The sequence below is a fragment of the Gossypium raimondii genome, chromosome 12 (genome assembly GCF_025698545.1).
Source record: "Gossypium raimondii isolate GPD5lz chromosome 12, ASM2569854v1, whole genome shotgun sequence".
Lineage (NCBI taxonomy): Eukaryota > Viridiplantae > Streptophyta > Magnoliopsida > Malvales > Malvaceae > Gossypium > Gossypium raimondii.
The window spans coordinates 45,140,833-45,160,132 of NC_068576.1; the positions used below are offsets into that span (position 1 = coordinate 45,140,833).

The 19,300-nt window shown below is 33.7% G+C and overlaps 3 protein-coding genes across 7 annotated transcripts; 2 read left to right on the top strand and 1 right to left on the bottom strand.

Annotated features, from left to right (window-relative positions):
- Positions 1-788: 788 nt before the first annotated feature.
- Positions 789-7,975, top strand: LOC105764407 (uncharacterized). Of its 5 annotated transcripts, XM_052624779.1 has the most exons (10): positions 799-1,222; positions 1,548-1,845; positions 2,096-2,195; positions 2,865-2,921; positions 3,500-3,617; positions 4,277-4,359; positions 4,975-5,036; positions 5,163-5,259; positions 6,462-6,541; positions 7,318-7,975. In XM_052624779.1, the coding sequence occupies exons 2-9, from the start codon at positions 1,580-1,582 to the stop codon at positions 6,504-6,506; spliced, it is 828 nt and encodes a 275-aa protein (XP_052480739.1). In that variant the 5' UTR covers positions 799-1,222; positions 1,548-1,579; the 3' UTR covers positions 6,507-6,541; positions 7,318-7,975. The 5 variants fall into 5 exon arrangements, with proteins under 5 accessions (XP_052480740.1, XP_052480739.1, XP_012438415.1 ...); XM_012582961.2 differs by lacking the exon at positions 7,318-7,975 and having other exon boundaries at positions 800-1,222; positions 1,575-1,845; positions 6,462-6,836; XM_052624778.1 differs by lacking the exon at positions 7,318-7,975 and having other exon boundaries at positions 801-1,222; positions 1,328-1,845; positions 6,462-6,836.
- LOC105764406 (inactive leucine-rich repeat receptor-like serine/threonine-protein kinase At1g60630) lies at positions 6,927-11,653 on the bottom strand. The gene is made up of 2 exons (XM_012582959.2): positions 9,169-11,653; positions 6,927-7,836 (listed from the first exon to the last, which is right to left on the bottom strand). Exons 1-2 carry the CDS (start codon positions 10,514-10,516, stop codon positions 7,178-7,180), a joined length of 2,007 nt encoding a protein of 668 aa, XP_012438413.1. The 5' UTR covers positions 10,517-11,653; the 3' UTR covers positions 6,927-7,177.
- Positions 11,654-18,682: 7,029 nt separating this feature from the next.
- Positions 18,683-19,069, top strand: LOC105762208 (2S seed storage albumin protein). The gene has a single exon (XM_012580102.1). The coding sequence runs from the start codon at positions 18,683-18,685 to the stop codon at positions 19,067-19,069; it is 387 nt and encodes a 128-aa protein (XP_012435556.1).
- The last annotated feature ends 231 nt before the right edge of the window (positions 19,070-19,300 follow it).

Sequence of the window (19,300 nt, forward strand, 5' to 3'; positions counted from 1 at the left end):
ACATTAACAACTCTAAGAGCAAAATTGGAGAGAGGGACCAAAATTTTAAATAACAAAAATAAGGTACTAAATTTTAAGTTTCAAAAGAGTATATATACCTCTAACATATTTAAATCTAAAAAACTACCCACTTAAAATTGAACAGAAAAAATAAAAAAATGGGACATCAATTTCTTAAATAAACATTTTTTTGAAATAAAGGTTTAAACCACAAAATGGTACTTAAACTATACCAATATTTTTCAAATTGGTACCTAAACTTTTCATTGGTCACAAGTGGTACTTAAACTATACTCTATTATCCAAATCACCCAATCATTTTGAAACATTTTCTAAGATAATTACTTTTATTTTCTTTACATTAAGAGTTATTTTTAACTTCATGAATTATTTATTTTATTATTTTCACATGTAATTATTTTATTAAATTATCTAAATAATAAATTACATATATTAAAAATATTCTACATATAAAATTCCACATCATCCTATTAACTTTTTAAACTGTAATTTCATCAAATTTATTAAAAAAGCAATTTAAAAAATTAATGAAAAAACACTCAAAAGTACCATTAATTCTAATTGAAAAGATTTAAAGTTTGAAAATTAATTTAAAAGAGGAGAGAATGACTTAAACTTTTTTATAAGAACTTTAAAATACTGTGTTGATCGACCGCAAATTCGAAATTCTAGCCACTTGAACTCAACTTGAATGATGAATCAGATTACACTCACTGCTTACAATAATAAAGAAAAGAAAACAGAGATGGAGAGGAAAGCCAGTTAAAACTTAAAAAAGTGGAAGGTCCACAATAATTGGTATTAAATGCTTATGGGGATTCGCATTTCGCCCTGTTGCTGAATTCCGAGATTTGCAGACATCAATTATACATATATCTATGCCACATTTATAAATTTCACCTATAAAGAATAAACCTTTTTTTTCTTGGTTTCTTGGATCTTTGCCTTTGCCTAGCAAAGCTTTGCTTCCCCAGTTCCCATTGGGTGAAGTCTCTCCAGAAGAAAATGGAGAGATTAAGCAAAGTAACAAACAAAAACAAAGAACCCCACACCCCCAAAATAAACAAATAAACAAGTAATACGAAAAAAAAAAAAGTAGCAGTAAAACAGCAATTGTAGCAGTAGTGAAGTTTTTAGATTTTAGTGAGAAAGAAAAAGGCATAACCAATTAGGGCCTTGTCGGAAAGTTGCCCACAAAAAGGTAACTTCACCTCTCCCTGTTCACTCTGTTTTTAGCGTCGTCGTGTTCTTTGATTCTTTTTATTCAATTAAATTTGATGGGATTATTTTTTTTTTATAATTGTAGGATTTTGGGATTTGGTTTGGGTTGAATTTTCTTTTTCAGATTGCTATGGCATTTTTTTTGTCCTTTGGTATTTGTGCTGTATAGGGTTTTGTAGGATTTTGATGAGCTGAAATGAAAAGAAAAATGGTAGCTTTTGAAGGAAGTTGTTAGTTTAAATTTTAAAATGACGGGGAGAAATTAAGTTAAGATTTTCACATTTGGATTTGGTTTGGGTTTTCAGTGAAGTTTGTTCGTGAAAATAATTTAGGTTCTATGATGAATCAACACGACATATCTTTCCAATCAGCTGCTATTGACAGTAGTTCCGAGATGATTCCGATGGGTGGTTACTTTGCACCTCCCCCCATGAATTTCTCTGGGAATTCCAGTATTTTTACTACCTCCCCTGCTTTAATCGAACCTGGGAACTCTTCTGGCTCTTCCCTTATTGACTCAGTCGCAGGGTTCACACATGATACAGGGTTGGCTGTCGAATGGTCCGTTGACGAGCAGTACGTATTGAAGGAGGGCCTTGAAAAGTATGTCTTAATTAATTCTTCTTGCCTTTTGGAGACGTATTCGGTTTCTTACTTTTTATGCAAGTATTGTGATTCAATGCTACTAATATAAATAATGAAGTCAAATTGATAGTAGTTAATATTAAGTATTAGATCCCTAGTCATGTTCTAGTATTGCTGAGCTGCCACAAGATAGAACTGCTTATTTAGAATGTACTTATTTTGAAATAAAGATTCTGCTGATTTTCATTTTTGATGTACATGTATATAGATATAAAAAGGAACCAAATATTATGAAGTACATAAAGATTGCGGCTACATTGCCTGATAAAACTGTACGTGATGTTGCATTGAGGAGTAGGTGGATGCAAGTAAGCTCCTTTCTTCTTTGATGGTGTATTTCCATCTTCATATGATGTATCTTGTGATTTATGCCCCCATTCTTTGTCTGCATATGAAAAAGTGATGTGGAAAATGATTATGTTTAATACTCCAGTTGGAATGTTGAATTAATAATCAAGTGCTAAAGAGAAGTTACACCAAAATGCGTCTGCTTAATTATTTTTGCTCATTCTTAATCCATTGGGTTTTTTTATTTGATGATAATTTGCGTGTTCAACTTGATAATGGATTATTTCTCTGTAAGTCACTGTAGCATATGTCAATCTTATGTTGATTGAAATGTCTTCTGCCTTAATACTTTATTCAGTTTGGTCCATCCCTAAGTAGGCCAGAATGAGTTATTAAGCAAATGAGTCAGTAAATTATATTGTAGCTACGGAGCCTTATTAAGACAATAGCTAAAAGCTGCTGGCATCTTTTGATTCCTCCCATTTGAAGATATTGCTAGCTGCTATTTTTTATTATGGCAGTTTTGACTTGCCGGGTATAGATTTGTCTTCAAGAAACATGATTACATAGGAATTGACTGGAGCCAATGAAACACAATGAATCTTGTTAATGTGCTTTTTATTCTTTTTTAAAATTATTTGTTGATTCATTTGTTTTAAGAGATAAAGGTATGTTTTGGAAATTGGCAGAGAAAGCGAAGGAAACCTGAAGAACTTAATGCGGGTAAAAGGGTTAACAATAGGAAGGTATGCTGACAATTTTTAGTTCCTTCCCTAAAATGATTTTAAGCATGTTAGTTAAGTTTCTTGAGACAAGGCACATAGAGTATATGATCCATGAATTCTGATTTTCTTTGTATAAAATGGTTTTTATCATCGGTATAAACAATAACGTTTGCTTTGTCCATTGTGAAGTTTTTGTTTTTTGAACATATCCTGCACTACTATTTATGTCTCTTCCGCATAAGTTGATTGGGATTATCATATAACTACAAGTCATAATGTTGTATTTCTTAAGATGAATCTCAAGCTTTTTCACTAATTCGGTGAGCACACTGATTCTTTCACTGCTCTGGATGTGATGCTTTTATACTTTTTGTTGGAAAGAATTACAGTTTTTCTCAATTGTGTTTGTTCTTTCATTCAAATTACAAACAAAACTGCTAATTATGACAAAGAATTGACATGAATTACCTTTGCTGTATCTCAATTCGCTAAGTTGGATGCTACAACTGGGACTCCTGTTTTAATTTCCTGAATCAACTAATGTCTTTAGGATGTAATGTGATTGAAGAACCAGTATTCTAAAGATCATACTTCTTCAGGATAAGCTGGTGGAATCATCTTCAAAGATGAATATGCCTTCAGATTTGCCACAAAACACGGCTCCATATCCTCTCACAATGCACCCTCTAGACCAGAATGGGAGAATACCTTCTGAAGGTTTGTATTTTATATTTCCAACTAGAAGCATCCATATCTATCTTTCAGTCGTAATTGCCTTTAGATAATATCTTTTTATTGATATTTGTCCACATCTCCCATTTTATTATGTCAAGTAGTGTAAGAAAAACTTTTGGTAATCTTCCAAAATGATGTTTATAAAATAGATTTGGGTAAGAAACTAGGTTTGAGGTTTGGAATTGTGGTATAAATTTACAATTATTAATGAATTAGGGATGGACATCAGATATGAAATTCATGCTTAAGTTATGAGATTGGTAATATAAATATTTCTTATATTAATTAGGTTTTTAGGTATTGCAAGTGCTATTGATGGGTTTTAGGTATTGCATCATTAAAGTTAATTTCTTCTGAGTTGGGCTTGACACTATGTGTACATTCTCCTTGATTTATCAAAGTTATATTTATTTAGATTTCCCTTCACTTGCTTTTTTTTCTCTTGGGTGTTTATGTAAGGTTTTGCTTAATTAAATCCTTGTTTAGGTTGCGGTGAACTTTAAGGTCTGACCTGCAAATTAGGCCTGCTTGTGGCATAAATGGTAGTAGTTGGATTTGATATATTGTGAATATCTTGCATACGTGCTTGTGGTTAAATGTATCGGCTTTTTAAAATCTACTTCTATGATGCCTGTTTTCAGGAATATTTGGTACAACTATGCATCTTCTGAAGCAAAATTCTCAAGTACTTAGCCAAATCACATCCAACCTTTCTGCATACAGGGTGAGTGTATCATCCCTAATTTATGGCAGTCCTTGATTGCTAATATGCAGTCAGATGGTAAAAAATAGTTGTTGGATGAGATGAGCACCTTGTCGTCTTGCTTGTGCTACTTTTTATTGGTTAGTCTGCAAGTTATGTTTGTTTATGCTATAAAGTTTGAGAGGTTAACTAATGTGATAATTATCCATTTAATGATGAATGTTGATGGCATTATAATGAGAATTGGAAAAATATATTTCACTAATCAAACTAGGAAAATGAAAATTTTCAGATATATCATCATCCTCCAAATGTTTTAGCTTCATTTACAAACTGATGTCTGGGTTCTTAATCAGAATTATAAAGAACATAGCAACAATCAGGCTTATATACTTCTAATTGTGCTTTATTATGCTCTTTGACTTACAGTGTTGTAAACCTATTTGATAAGAAAAAAAAAAGCTTAGTTCTGCATCTGCTGCTAGATAAAGCTTGCTGTTGTTGATGGGGTTCAAATTATTATTGTTCTTTTAATTGTGCTCACGGAAATTTTGTATGTGATTGCCTCGTATCATATATATGATTCTTGTAGAAGTTTTATGAGGCTGGCTTATCAAGTAGAGCTTTTATGAACAGTTACAGGATAACGTTGATCTCTTTTGTCATGCAAAGAACAATATTACCGCCATGCTAAAAGAGTATGTGGACGTTCTTTCTAATTATCAATTGGTGATTAATGCCCAACTGGCAAGCATTTTCATTATTTCTTGGGTTTAGTGTTGCCTATGTGTTGGGTTATTAATTTCTACTGCAACTTTTTGCAGCATGAGAGATATGCCGGGTTTAATGAGCCATATGCTGCCATTGCCTGTGTCTGTTAGTGAGGATTTAGCAAATAGCATGTTGTGTAGTGCAACTCAGGTAGGTTCTCCTTTAAATTGACTCAATTCTTTATTGTGCTGAGGTGGATGGCCAGAGTGGTGGGATCATATAAACCACCATAAGTTAAAGAATTTCTTCACTTTATGGGATATATTGTTAACTTTATCTCATTAAGGTTTCATTCAAAGCCTATTTTCTCCTGGTTGAGATACAACCTTTCCAGGTTGCAATCTACATATGCATGTCATGTTAGAATTTCAAACTTTATAAATCAAATTCGTACCCTCTGTAACCTTCCCTAGTAAAACACCCTTAACTTATGAGCATGTGAACTCCCGTACTCCCATTCATTCCAGTGAGGACTTGTAATCCCCATCGCATTTTCTCCCTTAAAAGTTTTTCAAGTTTTCAGGTATCTTTCTCTCTCTAACTAATTGTTTTAATCTCTTTCAAGTCCCAGATTTCATGGAACCCTCCATCAACCTCCATTCTCCATTTGATGTAATCTAGTTTTTGAATGGATAGTTTATATTTTACGGCTATTGTCAAAAGCACAAGGATAAGAATCCACTTTCAGTTGCCTATTGACCAGACATTGTGAAGAGATTTATAGATGTCTTATGTAACTATCTGTGCGATTGCCTATGGTTCCTTCATATTAATGCTGTTTAAAATTTTACTCTGTCTTGCATTCAATATCGCATTAGCTTGTTGTTGGCACTGCAAACATCTCTTCTTGGCATGACTACCTTTTTGGACCTCTTGGTATGGTCTTCTGACCAAAACGGTTTCACGGCTAGCCGGTTGGTCATAATCCTGTTTTTCTATCATCATACTGCAAGTGCTGCAAACCTCATCTTATCTGCAAATTCATATTCTGTAAAGTCTTTGTACTGACTGTTTCATGGCTTGTTGGTCAAATCCTCATCTAATCATTCATGTGTCTCGATATTAAATCCGTATTTCCAAAATCTTTCTCCAATTATTTTCTCATATTTCACATCATACCAGCATATCCACCTCTCCTCGGTATTACATATTATTCATGTTATTCGGTTTCATTGATGTACATTTAATTTTTGAATTCCTTTGTGGAACAACAATCTGCGTGACTCCTTGTTGATGACATGCAAACTGGCATATATGGTCATCCTAATGTGTGGTTAGGTCACATAATTCAACAGCAGGAAATTAGTTGTCCAACAAGGTGTATGACATCTTGTTTTTACTCGTGTGTCCAGGCAACGATTCTCGGGATCAATCTCAAGCAGGAGCCAAGGTGCTGATTGGGAATTGTTGAGGTCGAGTTTCGATGTATCTGGTATGTATAAATTACGGAAAAAAAATTCTACTGTAAATTCATAAGAAACTGATATGAAGAATTTGTAGAAATCCCATTTTTGGAACCTCAAATATTTAGATATCAAATAAACCCTAGCACCAGATAATAGGAATGGTGAAATATTCATCATCTCATATCTCAAGTTAGAAAAGGGAGAGAAAAAAAATTATCCAACAGGTTCAGCTGAATTTTGCGTTGAAGCTTTCATGTGTTTAATTTGTAACTTGCTAACCTTATTTGGTACTTGATTTATACAACTTCTTGTAGTTTATTATCTCATTGTTCAGTATTTTTGGACCAGTTTCAACACAACTAAAATCGTAACATAATGAGTATCATTTAAGTTATTCACCGCATAAAATCGTAACATAATCAAAGTGATTGGATTCAACACAACCAAAATAGAACTAAAATGTCCAATAAATCAAACCATTCCCACAATGGAAGTAGCTTTAACATTCTACAAATGCGACCAAAAACAAAATAAAAGGCTTTACAATACAATTCTACAGCTAGTAGAAGAATCAAAGTTTGAATGGGAAAGAATTCGACATCTAAATCAATGCCTACCAAATCTTAAGCTATTTCACAGGCTTTTTTCTTCTTTTTTTTTTTTTATATGCTTAGATGTTCATCTCTAGGCAAACTCTGAACCGTGTCAGACCATCGCCCTGGCGAATGATCGCTACTGTTTGACGATACTTGAGCCTCGGCCCTCACATCTCTAATCATCTTCAAAACTTCTCTCATTGCAGGCCGGTTATCCGGTGCAATTGCAACACAAGCCATTGCAATGTTCAAAAGAGCTTGAAGCTTCCCTTCGGATGCTTCATTACCCGAATTAGGATCATCGCCAGACTCGGTTTCTTCTTCCCGGACTGATTTTACCCATCTAGGGATGTCCGAACCGTGCTCCTGAACAAGGTCTTGGAATGGAGTTTTGCCTGTTAAGAGCTCCAAAAGAAGAACACCGAAGCTGTAAACATCAGCCGGTTGAGTCGATGATTTCCGGATGTCCCGGCACTCAGGTGCCCTGTAGAAAAATGTAGCAGCACCAGGTTCTTGGACTGAATCTGGGTCTCGGAATATAGTGAGACCGTAATCAGTGAGGCAAGATTCAAAATCAGGACCTAACAACACATTAGATGATTTGAGATTTCCATGAGTTAAGCCTGGATTTTGGTGAATATAAAGCAGTCCAGTAGCCAAGTCCTCGGCTATTTTCAGACATGATGTCCAGTGAAGAGGCTTTCCACCACCACAAGTTCTTGTTCCTACAAGGTAATCCAAAAACAAAACAAGCTTATATTATGCCCATGGAACATAAACAACATATTTCCACCCATTTAGATGTTCGTATAAAGTAGTAATTCTCCAAAACAATAGACATATTTATTCAATCTGGTTCTCTTATTCTTCTCTGAATTTTTGTAAATAAAAATTAAAAGATAAGTGAGTGGGGCAACTGACAACGATAACATGCTGGGGGTGGTCAGACTCTGAACTATGAGTTGTCAAATTATAGTGATGCACCCTAATCGATGTTCGGCCTTGTTTCATTTTATTTGAAAATTAAATAAATAAAAAAGGAAAAGAAACACAACTCAGCCATGAATTGTCCTTATTTACCTAAATCTTTTAGGATCATGATTGATAGAGAAATATTTTCTATATAAAGGAAAATACTAGTCATGTCATTCGAGATGAAAGTGAATAATGAAATTTTACACACGATCATGAATTTCTTTAATGCAAAGCTTTGAATAATTTAAATCAAAGTAAAGAAAAGAACCCCAAAAATAATACAAATAAAAAGGGAGGTAGACAAAAGGTGGGGCATGGATTGGATTATTGGATTGTGAGAAGCGGAGACCCAAAGAAAAAACATGGGCCGCCTAATCTCCACGAAACACACTATGCCCCACAATCTCATGCACCACAATATTATCTGAAGAAAATAAATAATTAATTAGAATTTAGAGATTTGGGATGTACAATTATTGTAACTCCTTTTACGAGTTATAGTCATTTAAGTAACTAGCCACTTACAAGGATTCAAATTTTAGACTGCAAATACACCATGTTTTCAGCCTTTTCTTGCTTGGGATCTCCCCAAGGCCCAAGGCTCCTACTTGTCTCATCCAATTAACTTCATCATCAGGATCTCATGCCAAAAACCCTGACTTCCAAATTTCTTAAACTCAGCCATCAAACGGTCAAAAAGTACTAATAAAAGTGTTTTTCTAAAAATATGTCACTAATCTGAGAAAGTAATTGTAATGTCAAAATTAAATTTATTGATTTAGAGCGTTACTTAAGTAAAAAGAAAGTAACTATCATTACAAATTCCGCCCAACACTCATACTTTTAACCGTTTGACCGCTGATTTCAAGTCAAAGAAGGTTTAATACAATTTCAGGGTTGTAAAGAGTAAAGAAAACAATGAAGACCCAAACTAAATCCCATATACAATCTAGTTCACCATGGAAATATGTTAATAAAAATACACGATCTATAAAAAAATGAAACTTGTATGTATTAATTGCAAGTTATTGGATATTAAAATATTAATTAAAAGAAGTGAAATTTGAGAGTCACCGACATACCGTGAATAAGAGAGAAGAGGCTTCCATTGGGGAAATAGTCATATACGAGCAAGCGTTCCTCTTTGGCTTGGAAATAAGCTCTAAGTGGGACCAAGTTTGGGTGCTTGAGCCGTCCTATCAAATCCACGTGTCGCTTGAACTCCTCTAACCTTGGATATCTCGCATCTTTCAACCTCTTGACGGTCACGATGAACCCTGATTCCATCACCGCTTTATACGTACTCCCCATCGTACCCCTCCCCAATGTCTCCGCCGATGCCTTCAGCAAATCCTCTAAGCTGTAATTCATTTGCTGATCACCTGTTCCCAAGAACACAAGACTCCCTAGACCCTCAGCCTCCCAAAACCCCCCTTGTTTCCCACTATTATTACCTCTCATGCCACCACTCCCTCCGCCGCCGCCGCCATCCAACGCCTCCCCTCCTCCTTCAACCCCTTCAACGCTAACAACCCCTTTGCTTTTAACATCATTTTCCTTACCCTTTCCTCGCCTCCTTTTGCTAATAAAACGCACCAAAAACACACTGATAAGTAGCAGCGCTAACCCACCTATACAACTAACTATTACGATCTTGATCAACCTGCTATGGTTTTTCGATGTGGGATTTGAACTCGAATTGGGATAAATTGGACTCATTGCTGGCCCCAAATTGATCGTTCGACATGGGCTTCCAATCTGTTCGCCGCAAAGATCGATATTACCAGAAAATGAAGACAGGTTGAACCTAACCAGAGCTGGGGTCACAGGGATTTGACCATGGAGTTGGTTATTTGAAACATTGAAGAATCTAAGACTGGTTTGGTTCAAAGCTGGGAGTGTACCATTGAAGCTATTGTCTTGTAAGTAAAGAGTGTACAATCGTTTGAGCTTGAGTAAAGAAGCAGGAATCTGACCAGTGATTTGATTTCCAGACAGAACTATGATTTTCAAACGATGTAAGCTTGTAATGGACTCTGGGAATTCACCGGTGAAGTTGTTGTCGTTGAGATAAAGTGATTTGAGGTTGAGTAGGCCAGAAAGGTCAGGTATTTGACCTGAAAGGGAGTTGTTTTTGAAACTCAGAACCCGAAGTTGATCTAACTGGTTCAAGCTTTGTTCATCTAAAGGGCCACTCAAGCTTAGGTGTTCTAAAACAAGTTTTGTAACTCTTCCATTCATGCATTCCTTGATTCCTTCCCATGCACACACATTGGTTCCTTTCCATGGCAATGAGTTGAAAGGGTCGACGGATGATTTCAGGGTTAAAAGCGCCTCTGCATCCCCTGATCTGACAAGTGGAATAAGAGAAAGGAGAGAGATGAAGATGGAGAAGAAAAGAAAGCAGTACCTTGAAACAATGGGTTCCATTCTTTGAGCCTGTGATTTTCGAAAATACTCTTTGGATCTTTCAAATCATCACCGCTAAACAATGCAAACCCTTGATTTGAATTTGCATTGAATAGCTTTCCATAAGCAAAGACATTGACGTTTTCAACCTTCCAAAAAAAATATCAAAATCCTATCACTACCCCAAACTCCAAAACTTGAGATCTGCCATTGTTTCCACGCACAGCATGAGAGTGGTTGAGTACAAGAAGAAAGAAGCCAATTTGGGTCATTTTCAAGTGGCGCCCTCTTGACGGCATCTAAAGCATGAAACAAGCAGCAATGGGGAACAAGCTTATTTACTCACTGAAGTGACTTTGAAAACCCTGAGAAGAAGTCCGTGTGCATTTATGGCGAAAGAGGATCAGAGCGGCTGTATTGCATTGCATATCAATGGTGAAGTAGGTTATCTCTCAAATACAGCAAATGCAGCTGAGCTGAGGCATCTTTTTCTCGAATTCGTTACTTGCAATAATCACGGACAAGGCAGCGTATTCTTCACGTGAAACCTCAGAATTTGCAGACCATAATATAATATATGTATTTTACTTATGGTTTCTATATTCCTGAAACTGCAGTATCTAACAAAGAATCTTGACTCAAATTTCTAAATTGTTTCGGGCTGCTCAAACGTCGTTTAGCTTATTTTGAAAGTCGGAAGTAATGGGATCCAATACTGTCACTTTGATGGTTGTTGAATGCAATATGCATACGGTCAATCAAATCAAAAAGCCTTTTCAAAGTTCAAACCCTGAACCTTTGAACTTAGAAACCTGGGATTTTTTTCGCACAGACTAACCACCAAAAACCCAGAACTTTAAAATCTTCAAACAAATTATTGAAGCAACCAAAAATAATTTAAAAAGAAAAAAGAAATTTACCCAATTCCATAGATCATAAAAAAAACAGTAAGAACACCATTGTTTGTCAGATAAAAAAAATCAAGTTTTTCTTCAAAAGGAAAGAGTTTGAGGGTAAGTAAAAGTGAAAAACAAAGAACAGGTAAGGAGAACAGAGGTAGAGGATAGATAGATCTACCTGTACTAAATGTAATAAATCAAGAGAGAGAAAAAGAGACTGAGTTTCTGAGCAGTCTCAGGGAAAGGGTGAAGAAATTGAAAGCAAAGAAGAGAAAGTAATAATTTTGGAGTTCCAACATACCATTCAAAGATGCATGATTGCCTGACATATGTGTTATTTTGCTACATACACGTGGCAAAAGCTCGTTTCATATAAAGTGAGCTTCCGTATATTTTGTTTTTTTAATTTAAAATTATAAAAAAATTATTTAATAATTTATGTCATACGAAATTTGAGTCTTTAATTTATTAGTTGCTTTCGCGATTCATAGAAAACGTAAAGGGTAATCATAAATCTATTCACGCGCCTTTCATGAATTTGAATAAATATTATTTTATTTTTAATTAAATTTTCATTTTATGAATTAGATTAGATTAACTTGATTTTCTAAATGATGTAATTCACTTCATCGACATTTAAATTTGTTGTTATTAAAATAATATAATTTAAAGTTTAAAACTTTAATATTGACTTTAGATTTTGTGATAAATATTTCAAGATCCAACATGAATTGAGGTGAGATTAGTTATCGGGTGAGATTGGATATTATAGTAGTAAGATTAAATTCGGTGGTGAAATATGCATTTGGATTTAATTGCAGTTATAGCGATGAGATAAAAATATAAAATGATTATTAAAGATAATAATATGTATCATAATCTTTTTATAGATATTTTAATTATTTATTTTAAATTATTTATTATAATAAATCACTATTAAGTACAATAGTTCGAGTTTATAATATAATAAATAATTATTTAGAGCCATTTATATTAAAAGTTTAATTATGTTTTTGTTAAATAATATTTAAAAGTATTAAAAGGGCATGTATATTAAAAATTAAATTATTTAAGATTATGTTATATTAAATAATAATTTATATTGTATTTATGATAATAAAATTTTATATTATTAAAATATGAATAAAAATATATATTTTTATAATTTTATATAACAACAAAATTTATTTGTATTCACTTTGAATAATTATTATATTTTACATTTATATTATCTAATAATACTATTTTTTTTATAAAACTCAAAAATAAAAAATGGTAATAAAGAATTTCAACTTAGTTTTTCTCCACTAGTAACTTTGGGGCTTTTTACTTTTATAATACAAATTAAAAATTAAATATTGAAATGGTATGCCAAAACTATTATTTATCAAAATGAGGTGTTTGAAACCGTTCCAACTTCCAAGGGTGTTTGAAAAAAGTTTATCTAAACGAGTAACAACATATAAAATCAAATAATTGTTTGTAATATGTTAGTCTAAGAAAATATTCAACAATATGATTGCTAATAAAATTAACAAGAAAAATAAGCATATATATAATTTTATTTAATTGCTCTAGTATTTTGTATTTGTTAAGCTATTCTCTTTCCAACCTTAAACATATACTCATTGTCAATCTTGGTTGGTCTTTGGCTAAATCTGAAAAATTAATAATAAATAATATAAAGTTTAGTTAAAATTAATATAAATAATTTATAATAAATACTATGTAATTTAGTTAAATATTTAGTAGGTCAAAATAAATGAAAATTCTCTCATCTATAAAATTTTCATATTATTTAAACAAGTTTAGTGTAGGGGATCGACCCGTATAAAGCAACGAACAAGTGAATGAACTAAATCGAAAAAATCAAACACGCAAAATTTAACATGAAAAAACTCTTCAAATAAGGATAAAAAAACCACGGGCAAAAGGAGATTTTACTATAATAAAATGAGAGTACAAGAGATGGAGAGTATTAAAAGAAAACCTGAAAACCCACAAGAAAACCCTTACAAAGCAAAGAATAGAATTCTCTCAATCTAAATATTTCTAATGTGTGTCTAACTTAGAGTAACTTTGGCCTATTTATAGCCTAAAATTCATAGTATAATATGACTAGAATACATCCAGATTAATCAGAATTTAACTAGGAGAAGAAAAGTCGAAAACTTGAATTGGGCGTTGCGTCGTTACGGCGCTTCTTATTTGCTGGTCAAGACGAGCCTTTGTTTCTCACCAGGACGAGACCCACTGTTTAGTCCAAATAGAGGCATTCTCCCACAAATCTCCATATTGACTCGTATTTGGACCAACTTCCTTGCCGAGCCCTATTACGGGCCTACTAATTTGATCTTTGTTAGATACTTACTAAGTCCAAGCAATACTCAAACTTTGAAATTGGAAGACTCTTCGTCAACATGTCAATCGGATTGTGTTCTATGCCAATTTTAATAATCTGAACATCCTCTTGAATGATCACTTCTTAAACAAAATGGTAACGAATGTCTATATGCTTCGTTCGCTCGTGATGCATTTGATCATTAGTGAGATGTATGGCTCTTTGGCTATCACAGAATACGATAGTTACCCCCTTTTCACTTACCAATTCATAAAACATGCCCCTCAACCAAATTACTTCTTTCATTGCTTCGGTAATTGCCATTTATTCTGCTTCAGTAGTCGAAAAAACCAATGTAGCTTAAAGTGTAGCTTTCCAACTAATGGCACAATTCTCAAAAGAAAATAAGTAACCTGTGAGAGATATTCTTCGATCTAAGTATCCTACATAATTGGAATCAACATATCCAATTAAGCCATTTGGGCTTATTTCTAACTCTAAGCACATGTTAGAACTACCCCGCAAATATCTAAAAATCTACTTAATTGCATGCCAGTGTAACTTACCGATATTGGCTATGTATCGACTAACAACACTAATAGCATGTGAAATATCAGAACAAGTGCATACCATTACATACAACATAGTTAAACCAACGATTCTTTTATCGATGGATGGTTTAACTAGCCGACAAGCCTCGTTCTTATGAAGGGATTTCATCCATTCTTCCATTTTAACGAGCCATTTGCTAGAATCGAATGCTTGAACTGCCTCATAATAACGCGAATGATCGGTTGAATTAATGCTCTCAACAACACCAAGAGCATAAACCACTAGGTTTCCTTCACAATATTTCTATGGTGGTCGGATTTCAAGTTTCTTCCTGTCACAAGCCTACTTATAGTTCATTAACTAATGTTGTGAGGGTACTTGAAGGTAGATGAAACCCTAAACTGATCCAAAACATATTCAAAATTACAAAAATCAAGATTCTGTGTCGTTGTCGCGACGTTAAGTGACTCATCATTGGGACGAACCCTCTATTCGCCGTGTCGTTATGGCGTGGAGTGTTGACTCGTCGTGACGTCGCCTGCTATTTCTCCCTTAGTCCAAGACACTATGATTTGTTGTGTCTTTAAAGGTAAAAGGCCCATTTTTTTATCAGAACTTAGTAGATTCATCGAATGTAACATATTTGCTAACAATGATTTTGTCGGATTCCAAACACCACAACTTAAAACCTTTTGTATCGATAGTGTATATTAAAAAGATTCATTTAACGACCATTGGATTGAGCTTTCCCTGGCTAACTTTAGCATAAGCAGAACAACTAAAAATTCTAATATTAGAATAATTTGGAGGATTACCTGACCATATTTCCTCTAAGAATTTACCGTTCAATGCTAAATGATTAGATTGATTCACCAACTAACTTGTTAGATTTACAAATTCAGCCCAAAATTCCTTCCCTAAGCCTGCATCGAGCATTTTCTAGTAAGGTTCTGTTTATTCTTTCTGCAACTCCATTCTACTGTGGAGTTCCAACAACGGTTTTATGTATTTCAATTCCTTCCCGTTTGTAGAAATCGTTAAACTTTAACGAATAGAACTCAAGGCCATTATCCGTTCTCAACCGCTTCACGAATTTTTCGATTTGTTTTTCTAACAGTGTCTTCCACTATTTAAAGATTTCGAAGACTTCACTTTTCTGTTTCAAAAAAAAATATCCAAACTTTTCTAGAGTGATCATCAATAAAAGTTAAGAAATATTTATTACCTTTTATTGATATGTCGGGAGATGGACCCCATAAATCGGAATGAATGTAATAAAGAGTCCCTTTTGTTTTGTACACTGCTAATCAAAGTTAACTTTGTTTTGCTTCCCAAAAACACAATGCTCTCAGAAACCTAACTTATCAACTCTAGTGTCTTTTAGAAGACTTCTGTTGTACAAGGCTCTCATACATTTCTCACTCATATGACCTAAACGCATATGTTAATGTTTGGTTGAATCAGAATCAATGGAGAAGAAGTCACGTCACGTTGTCAGGACGTGGAGCGCATTTTTGTAGTGACGTCGTGTCGTCACGACACCATGATCTTCCTCATCTCGACGTGGCGACGATTTTGGCTGTTCTTCAATAATCGCAATCGCACCAGTTATCGTAGATCCTTGAAAAACGTATAGGTTTCTATTTTTCTGTCCTCTCATCACAATGAGAGCTCCATGAGAGACTTTTAAGCCATTTGATTCAACGACTATCCTACAACCATTAGGATCCAAAATTCCCAACGAAATGAGCTTTTTCTTTAAATCAATTACATGGCATTTGACAGTGTTCGAATGATTCTGTTATACGTCCCGATTCGTATGGTCCCTACCCTGACTATTTTACACGGAGAATTAATCCCCATTAGCACAACTTCACCTTCAACCAAACTGTACGTGGAGAACTAGTCCTTATTGGGACACATGTGATAGGATCACCATGAATATAGGATCCATTTAAAAGTATGAATAAAATTTTCACTTTGTAACATCAATAAGAAATCGTCACCTCTATATTTGGCTACACTAGCATCAGCAACATTAGTTTTCTACTTATCTCTCTCGTTGCTTTTGGCATTCCTTTTAATTTTATTTTGGAGTTTCTAACATTTTGTCTTAACATAACCTTTTTTTTTTGCAATAGCCACAAAATTTGTCATAGTTTCTGGATTTGGATCTCGCTTTAGACTTGTTACGATTTGTATTTTTGGATTATTGTCTACCTTTTGCAACTTTAGCTTGCCCGTTTGAATTTTTGTTTGAGTCTAACTCATTGTCGAGTTTATCATTGCTCAACAAGTTTCCCTTCACTTCCTCAAATAAGAGATGATCTCTCCCATAGATTAAAGTTTCCTTAAAAGTTTTATAAGAAAAGCGCAAAAAGCACAATAACAACATAGCTTGATCCTCGTCACTAATCTCTACTTCAATATTCTTTAGATCGTTAAGAAGGGTAACAAACTCACAAATATGAGATCTAATGGACTCACCTTTGGCCATTTTGAACGTGTAGATACGTTGTTTTAATATTAACTTGTTAGCCAAAGATTTCATCATGTATAGGGCTTCTAGTTTCTTCCATAACTGATATGTTGTTTTCTCCTTCAAAACCTTCTGTAACATATTGTTTGTTAGGCATAATTAAATTATGGATAGAACCTTTAGATCTAAACTATCCCATTCTAATTGTTCCATGTCTATCGATTTTCTTTTTGCAAGGATCCTCTCTAGATCCCTCTAGATCAAAATTGTTGACATGCAAACTTGCCACAAATTAAAATTTGCAATGCCATTGAACTTATCCATATCAAACCTTGATGCTGCCACCTTTGAATGGGTTGATTGCGAAAATCGATCTAGCTTTGATACCAATTTGTAGGGGATTGACCCGTATAAAGTAATGAACAAGTGAATGAACTAAATCAAGAAGATCGAATACGTAAAATTTAATGTGGAAAAACTCCTCAAATGAGGATAAAAAACCACAGGCAAAAAGAGATTGCACTATAATAAAATGAGAGTACAAGCGATAGAAAGAATTAAAAGAAAACCCAAAAACTCACAAGAAAAACCCTTCAAAGTAAAGAACAAAATTCTCTTAATCTAAATATTTCTGTTGTGTGTCTAACCTAGAGTAACTGTGACCTATTTATAGCCTAAAATTTGTAGTACAATATGAATAGAATATCTCTAGATTAATCAGAGTTTAAGTGGGAAGCTGAAACAGAGTTTAACTAGGAGAAGAAATGTCAAAAACTTGGATTGGATGTTGCGTCGTAGCGACGTTGCTTCTCTGCTCATTGGGACGTCAAGACAGTCGCGTCGTTGAGATGAGCCTTTGTTTCTCGTCGGTACGAGACCCACTGTTTAGGCTGAATAGAGACCTTCTCTCACAATCAGTAAAGTAACATACAATTATATTTTTAAAAGAATGTCTTAAAATTAAAATACTTTTATTAGTATAAAAATATCTTCTTAAGCTTAAATCATGTACAAATGTGTTTGGAAAGTCATAGGGTAATTGAATTTAAGTGTGACTATTTGTAGTAATTGCCTCGATTCTCATCTTTTCTTTGGAGTGTAATTGTGATACTTTAAATACACTCAATTTAATGAGATCCACTAATTATAATGATTAACCAAACGTGCCATGAATGTATAATTACAAAACCACTATACCTAAATTCAATTATTAAGTTACTTTCAAAATGCACCCTAAAAATACTTTGCTAAATTAGAAAATATTAAAATGAGATAACTTTAAAATTAATTGATGAACTAACCTAATTCAAATTCATATATATACAAACAATGTTTTTAATATTTTATTTTATTAGTTAACTATAATAAATTAGTATAATATTAAAATAATTAAAATAATTAATTTAGAAAGATAAATTCAAAATTTATCCTTTTTACGACATATTTTAAAAAAAACTTTAAGTGTTTTTTCATTAAATAAAAATTTAAGTTAATTTATTAACATTTTATAGTTTAATTAATTTTTAACATTAAATTAAAATATAGCAGAATTTTGTTAAATTTGTTTTCGAATCATATTATTTGGTAAAATTTAATACACTTATATATTCTCAAATATAATGACAAATTTTAAGATAAATTTACAATTTAACCCATAAAAATAATATACTTCATTCAGAATCAGACCCTCTATAACAAAGAAACAAACCACAGCGTAGATCCAAGGCAGAGCGTTTTTAGTACGTGGAACCAAAACTGAAACCTTGGACGGAAGAATCTCCCACCTCAACATTCACAGTTTTCACTATCAGAGTAAAGCTCCACGTATCTTGTTCATGCAAATTAACCTACTATTCTCTTACAGAATATATAGAATCCCCCACCTCACAATGTATGTAAAATTGTACCCGAAAACAATGGCCAAACTCACGCTCTTAGCAGCTTCCTTACTCCTTACTCTTTCTATTGTTAATGTTGTTGCAGTTTCTTCCTCTCGCAAAGGTCTCAGGGGTTGCGAGAAATTTTTGACTGAGAGCTGCCGGCGGGTGAGGGACGATAGCTGCCGTGAACGAATGAAGTTATGCTGTGGGGAACTAGAGTGTATTGAGGTGCAACGGCGGTGTTCGGTGATAAGGAGGTTGGTGAAGGAACTGCTGGAAGATTTCAGAAGTAAACAAAAGCGAGAAATGTTGCAGAAGGCTAGAAACTTGCCGGCTTTGTGTCGCATGGGAATCGGCCGTTGCGACATTCGAGTTCCATTTCCACCGTCTTGGTTTACTAAATTTGCCTATGTGTTCGGTTGAAATTTAAATCTTAAATGTTTTAGATTACCACTTCTTCTTTTTCTTGTAACTTCTTCTTGTCTTGCTTATCTGGTTTCTACTCGGATTTTGATTGCAATATCGTAGTTGCAGACGTAAATTTGAACGTATCTTAAGAAATTAGGTGTTGTTGAAAATCCAATACCTTCTTTTAATATACAAATGTTCTTTCCAATAATACATAATCAACAGTGTGTGTATATATATCCTTGC